Source organism: Equus caballus, chromosome 13 (assembly GCF_041296265.1).
Source record: "Equus caballus isolate H_3958 breed thoroughbred chromosome 13, TB-T2T, whole genome shotgun sequence".
In the NCBI taxonomy this organism is placed as follows: domain Eukaryota; kingdom Metazoa; phylum Chordata; class Mammalia; order Perissodactyla; family Equidae; genus Equus; species Equus caballus.
The window spans coordinates 50,810,591-50,817,630 of NC_091696.1; the positions used below are offsets into that span (position 1 = coordinate 50,810,591).

General features: G+C 46.2%; 1 protein-coding gene across 1 annotated transcript in view; it reads right to left on the minus strand.

Moving 5' to 3' along the window:
• Positions 1-230: 230 nt before the first annotated feature.
• Positions 231-7,040, minus strand: part of ZNF75A (zinc finger protein 75A) — an 88,972-nt gene continuing 82,162 nt past the window's right edge. Inside the window, exon 12 of the mRNA XM_023616441.2 lies at positions 231-6,585. Coding sequence (XP_023472209.1) covers positions 6,581-6,585 — 5 coding nt within the window. The 3' untranslated portion in view covers positions 231-6,580. The remainder of the gene's footprint in view (positions 6,586-7,040) is intronic.

Sequence of the window (7,040 nt, forward strand, 5' to 3'; positions counted from 1 at the left end):
ACCAATTCACATAAGTCGGATTTGATAAAGGAGGAAAGCTAGTGGAAGTGTAAAGAAATAGAGGTACTCAACAAGGCCTCACCAGCAGGTTCCTCCCACTCCTGGGTCGGCTGGGGCTGGGGCCGGGGAGTGGGATGCTGCCGGAGTCCCGCCCCGGCTGAGTCCAGGTTCCTGAGGGTTGGACGGCGTCGGCGCAATGAGGGGAAAATAAAGGGGACGTGAGACTTGTGTTGGTATTAGCAAGTCCAACTTTACCGTGCACAAGTGTCGTTTTTATATTTTTCCGGATTAGTACAGAAATAGCTCTACAAATATTCTCAGAGAGATAAGGAAGTAAAAAACGAGCACAAGAATATTTATTAGCATTCTATTCTATAGAGCATAAGGTTAATGGTAGTGTTCTCCGCAATTAACTAGTGTTTGTTGTCTCTAAGCTAAAAGAGAGAGGTACCTAGACATCTGTCATAATTCATGGTAAAGTTAAGTCAAAGAGAGAAGGTCCAGGCCTCCAGACAGGACAGCATTCCGTCTGGTTACATCCTGGGGGAACGATCCCTTCCTCCCTCAATCATTTACACCATTAGTGTGGATGGTTAATGGGAACAAAAGGCGACTCCAGGGTGTCTTATCCCCAGCGCTATTTGCATTCTCAGCGGGCAGTTAAACATCTTTACATTCCCGCGCCCTTTAGGGGGTGAAAGCATTCCTTTGTCTTTTAGGTTGTAGAGCTAACAGTCCCTTAAGCACACTTCCCGGAGAAAATATCATTTTGTTAGTAAAGTAAAGGGCTGAAAAGCTAAGCTAAACTATATATCTTCAAGAATAAAAAACAAAAATAAGTATAGACATAACCTTGATAGAAAGCATGCATATAATTCAGAAAATATCAGGGGTGTCAGCCGGCTATTCTTCAGCGAGGGGCATCCCTGCACCCCTCGGCCCTTCTACTCATCAATTATTTATTATTTATTGCTTTTAGGAGAAAACCTCTATAACATTTTAACAGAAAGCAGAAGGTCAAGAATAATATATAGATACTTCTTGATCATCCAATTAACCAGCAAACTTGGAGGGACGATGCATATGTATTTAGACAAAGAACTGGAGGAAGAAGGAAACATTAACCAGATGGAGGCCATAAACCTAATTCGACATCTTATCTGAGCAGGATTCCTTTCTGCTTGTCTCAAAAGGGACTGTGTGCTGCTCCATTAATTAACTGAAAAATATCTTGAAAGTTACCGGCAGGTGGTCACCTTCGCTTACTGTATTTAATTCTCCTGGGAGGTAGTGCCTCCCAAGCAGCCACCCGAAGGAGTGAAAACTGGAGGTTAAGAAAGGAAAAGGAATGAAGGGCAATTAGAAGCAGCACAGGTTTCAGAACTACGTGAGGGGCTGGTCGGTTATTCTTCACCAAGGGGCGACCCTGCACCCCTCGGCGTTAATCGGCTGGACCCTGTCAAACAGCCGATCAAATGATGTAGCCACGGCTCCCGGCAGGATGCAACTGTTGAACTCCTTGCATTTTTGGGTGGCCTCCACCCTCCAGGCTTTATCCTTTAGTCCACTTTATCCTCTTTATCCACTTTAGTCCGCTTTATCCTCTAGTCTACTAGGCAGGAAAAGGAACACAGAGTACTAGAATTCCCAAACTTTGCCTGTCAGCTACGCTGGATGGTCTGGGGTAGAGAGGTAAGAACTGTAGAATGCACTTGTACATTCATAAAGGAAATGTTTTCTTTCTTTTTTCCTTTAATATTGGCCCTGAGCTAACATCTGTGGCCAATCGTCTCTCTTTTTTTTTCCTCCCCAAAGCCCCAGCACGTAGTTGTATAAGCCAGTCGTAGGTCCTCTAGTTCTATGTGTGACGCTGCCTCAGCACGGCTTAATGAGTGGTGGGTAGGTCCGGGCCCAGGATCAGAGCCGGTGAACCCCCACTGCTGAAGCAGAGAGTGTGAACTTCACCACTATGCCACTGGGCCGGCCTCATAAAGGAAATATTTGATTGCATATAATTTATCCGCTATTGTAGTATGAGGCAAATACAAAAAGCAGTGAACTAACTAGAAACTATCTTCCAGAACCAGCCTCGTCAGACCCCTCAGAGGTAGAGGTTTTCCACGCTAACTGAAAGGTCAGTTTACAGCACTTCGCGTTTATAAAAGACCTTTTGCTAACCAAAAGAAATCCGAAGAAAATTTTCACTTCTATGAAAAAAAGGCAAAAAGTGAAAATAGTGCTCAGTGTTTCTTTTGCAGCGAGCCATTACAGTGGCTAAGCAGTCAAACATATGGTCGCAACTCAAGCCTGAAATATCAGGCACAGCGGACTACTAACCTTGACCTTCGACTGGAGGCAAGCAGATGTAGAAGGTGCAGATGTTGGTGACCTGCCTGGACTGATGGATTCAGACAGTGACGGGATGTTAACAGATAACCCTCTTCCTCTCTCTCCTACACCCTGGTCTCCTGTACCTCCCACCACTTCAACCTCTGACGGCTCAGCCTAACACACCACCATCACCACCACCACCTCTCAGCCTTCCAGTGTGCTCACACTCTTCCCGATTCTGGTAAGTGAAACTACACTGTATGTACATTATTTCTATTTTATACAGGCTGTGTATTTATCATATCCTTCCTGCTTTCACTATGTTAGTATGTGAGGTTTTATGTGTTATTTGTATGATTTGGTAGGTTATTTTTTGGATCTGGGAACGCTCAAAAATTGTTCTCATATAAACTATTGGTAATTGCTTCTTTGCTTTACACTGCCTTGGCTTACGAAAGGGTTCATTGCAACACTCTACTTTAGGGTAGTGGGGAAAACCTGTACCAGCACCAGTCGGGCAGCAACCCCCAGGATCCGAGTCCCAGGTCTTCAGGACCTCTCTTCCAAGCTTCCAAATTATGACAAACACAACATCTTCCCTATGCGCCCCTAACCCCACATGTGGTAGCTACTTCCTACAGTTGCTATCTCTGTTACCTTAGTGTCTATCTCCCATTGTCTAATGCAGCGTCATCACCACACTAACCACTTGAGAAGGAATTTGATGTGGGTACACAAAAGGTAACACCGTCAAGTCTATAGATTTCCTCTGATGTGTAACAGTACCCTCCTGGTTTGGACGCCCTCCAGACGTCCATTAAAAGCCAGTTAGTTTTGCCTGTAACTTAAATACTTGGGCCCTCCATGTAGTTTCTATACCTCCCTTTCTCACTGAAACATTTTAACTAACCGATAGAATTCTTCAGTTGACGCTATTTCTTTTTCCCAAGGATTCCTAACCACTTCCCACAGACTGGATCAGATATGCTCACAACCCAGAGAAGCAGGGCAAAGCCTACACATTGTCATCCTCGTCACACACCTCTTGTGGATTCTCAGCCTAAGCTGGTGGATGCATGGTCACAGCCAAAACAAGAGCTGGGCCCGTCAAGCCTACTTAGCTCACTTTCCTTTCCTCTTGCCACCTCTTCTATGCCTCTCCTGTGAGGGGACCGGCTTACCAGTCATTTTAGGAACTGCCCAGGACTTCTGGGATCCTGGACTCGAGTGTACCCATATCATCGCTCACTTTCTCACATGTGAATGCTCACTTTTACCATTATCAATTCCAGACTCCGTGCAGTCCTGCTGCTCATCCTTGGCTTGACTTCAGGGTAGAGACAAAGAGAAGGACTGAGCGTTCTTTACCTGTGGAGAACACAGGACTCTAGCAACTACCCTCACAGTTCCCTGTGGTAGGGCAGTTAGCCTGAAAGATTTTGAACTTGGTGCCGCCCTGCTCTGGCATCTGGAGGAAGCTGTGCTCCCGAAGCTGCTCAGGCATTCCCCATACACTTGGACATTCTAGTGGCACCTCGGGAGTCTTGCATAAATTTTGGATTTACTGAGAATGGGAAGTAAAGTCTGGGTTTCCTGGCAGCCACACCACATACCTGCTATAATAGGTTAAGTGACTTGCGTAGTGACTAAAGTTAAGGAGTTGGATTTTGAACGTGGGTTAAGTCAATTCCAAAGCCTTTAATTCCTTCAGTCTGTCACTCTCAACACTCTTTCTGACTAAGGATTTCTGTGAAACCTTGGAATACAGACCTTATACTGCATGTGACTACCATCAGGGTAGTCTCGTGGCAGGGGCCACAAGCCCCGTGCCTTTGGGAGGACCTAGGCACAGCTTAGGCTGCATCTCACATTGATGACCACCAACTATCTCCCAGGAATGCTGTTGTGCCTGGCACTAGATTAAGACCTAGGTATTACACAGTATAAATTAGACATGGTCCCTTAGAAGCTTTTACATTTTACAGCCTAAAGGTAGAACAGGCAAAAACAGACCCATTACAAAGAAAGGAGACTCATCAGAGATCTCACTTGTTATAGAGGATGGTCACACAGTCCCCTTTACCATCGAGGCGTTATCCATCAGAGGCCATAGGTGATTAGCCATCAAGGCATTGTCCATTGGAATCTCCAGTTGGATTTGTGTTACAAATCAAGACTTCACACTCAGATACAGGAGACAGTGGCAGTAAGCTGGCATGTCAGATGTAGAATTAGTGTACTCTCTGCTGCTCCTGGGTTTGGCCAAGCACACAGTGGGGGCTCATCCTTTCATCTAGACTCTCCTTTTTCCTCTTAGCTTGGCTATTTAGGTAGTGCTAGATACCTGGCTATAGATCATTCCAGCTCTATTGTCATTTCCTCAATGGCCAAGTCACCTGACACATCCAAATGAGATCTTCTCTCTGGAGATTTTCACCCCTCTGGTAGTGTCTTCTGATTCAGAATGACCCTTCCAGGCTGGACTAGCTCACACATACTCATTCAGAAAATTTTCTTATCAGTCTAAACTAAGATCAAGCTCTCTTCCTTGGGTAGCAGTAGGTCACCATGAATGCCCCCAAATATAGACCAGCTTCATACATGACCCTTGTAAGAGCTACCATGGAATGAGCCTTTCTGAAGGGAGGACCAGAGGAATACGTAGCCTACCTCTGGAACTGAGCTGTCTCAGCCTAACATCTGCATCCCAATTCTGGTCATGACAGAACTATAAGATCATGTCTGTGATCCCATGGGCCCTGACAAACTCTCATCCTGGATTCGTCATGCCTCTTCCTTTTCCAGCCTGAGACTCTGTATCTCACCATTTTCTTTAAATAGCTGGGTTCCTCTTTAAGGACTCATGGCGTGAATGGTCTGAGCATGTGTTCTGGCTCTTCTCTTGGGAAAGCCCCAGAAGATAAGCTTCAAGGGCTCCAATAAAGCTTGGCAACTCTCCACATAAGCTCAGGGTTGCTGGTTCTTCTGGGAGCACACACATCAACACCAGGAAATACAATCCCGCCACTGACATCCTACCTCCCCTGCTCCACCCCAGATCATCCTATGGGCCAAGGGAAGAAAGGTACAGGAATAGAGATTCCCAGAAAGCCAGAGCTAACAACTGGAATGAGGAGGGTGGTATGTGCTGCTGGGCAGAGTAGAAGAGAGTCAGGATCCCACTGCCACACCTGACAGTGGCAGAGAGCACGGCAATGTCATTTTTGCTCAAGGCAGTGCAGGGAGGGCTGTAGAAGGCCCCCAGCCTGAGTCCCTCAGCTCTGTTACACTTTGCAGCACTGCTCTCAGCCCCCAGTGACCTACTCAGGGCCTCTCCTGACCGGAAATCCAGTTGTACTGATCTGTTTTCGGAAGAGGTGTGACTCAGACACTGAGGACTCAAGCAAAGTTCCCACAGCTTGCTGGGCATTATACTCCCTCCATCTGAGAGCAAGCACTTCAGTTAAAACAAGATTCTCATTCACAGAGCCGGCTCAGGTGAATACAATGTGCAGAGGAGAAAGGTTGAGTTTTACAGAGGGCAAATATCACCTTTCTTTCATTTTTGGGAGCAGAGATATACTGAAAACTCAGTGATTGGTGCGGGTCTCACCTCACCCTCCACCCACCCTCCTTCCTTAAAAGAGAAAGAAAGTCTGTTCTCTTAGGAAAGCTGGCATAGACAACAATCAGAAAAATAAACAAGTGCTTAAGAAGCAACAGCAAAATCAAGGTTCTCCACTTTGTTCCAGCTGCCTGTCCCTGAACCCCGGCCCTCTGTGACCTGATCTCCATTTTCTCTTACAGACTCCCCTTCTCACCACTCCTTTGGTCTCCTGGGTTCTCACTCCAAATCCTGCACCAAGCTCACTGCCTTCTCAATAATTGCTGGATGACATGTGCCCACACAGTATTGGATTTCCCTGTGCACGTGGGTCAGACATTGCTTCAGCTCCAGGATCTTCTCCTTGAATGCAGCTTGGGCTGCAGCCATCAACAGCAGGGCTCCTGGAGCTGGATAAAAGCCTTATGAGGCCCAGAACTTGCTGATAACTGGAGAGTCTAAAGAGCTGGGGGGAGATCTCCAACATGCCAACCTCTCTGAGAGGTCAGCTTCTGCCGTGAGCCAACTGAGAGAATGTGAGCCATAAAGAGGAATTCAACTGAAACTGAGGCTGATCTGTGGCCCCAAATTCAGTTCCTACAACTCTGAAGAATCACCTCCAGCTACTCCTCTCCGATAAAAACTTCACTCTGGAAAGAGAAAGATGTCAATGTGAGAGTTCATTTCTACTTCACTTTCTAAGTGTAAGAAAGAAGGTATAAATTTATTTATTTTTTATTTTTTTTTAAAGATTTTATTTTTTTCCTTTTTCTCCTCAAAGCCCCCCGGTACATAGTTGTATATTCTTCGTTGTGGGTCCTTCTAGTTGTGGCATGTGGGATGCTGCCTCAGCGTGGTTTGATGAGCAGTGCCATGTCCGTGCCCAGGATTCGAACCAACAAAACACTGGGCCGCCTGCAGCGGAGCGCACGAACTCAACCACTTGGCCACGGGGTCAGCCCCAGAAGGTATAAATTTATTCTCTCTTCAAATCAGCCTGGTCTATGAGACAGTGTTACCTAATAGAAATAGCACAGACTTTGACCATCAGGTGCATCTGGTCCCCAGTTCGACCAGAACCCCACACCAGCTGGTTTTGGGCAAA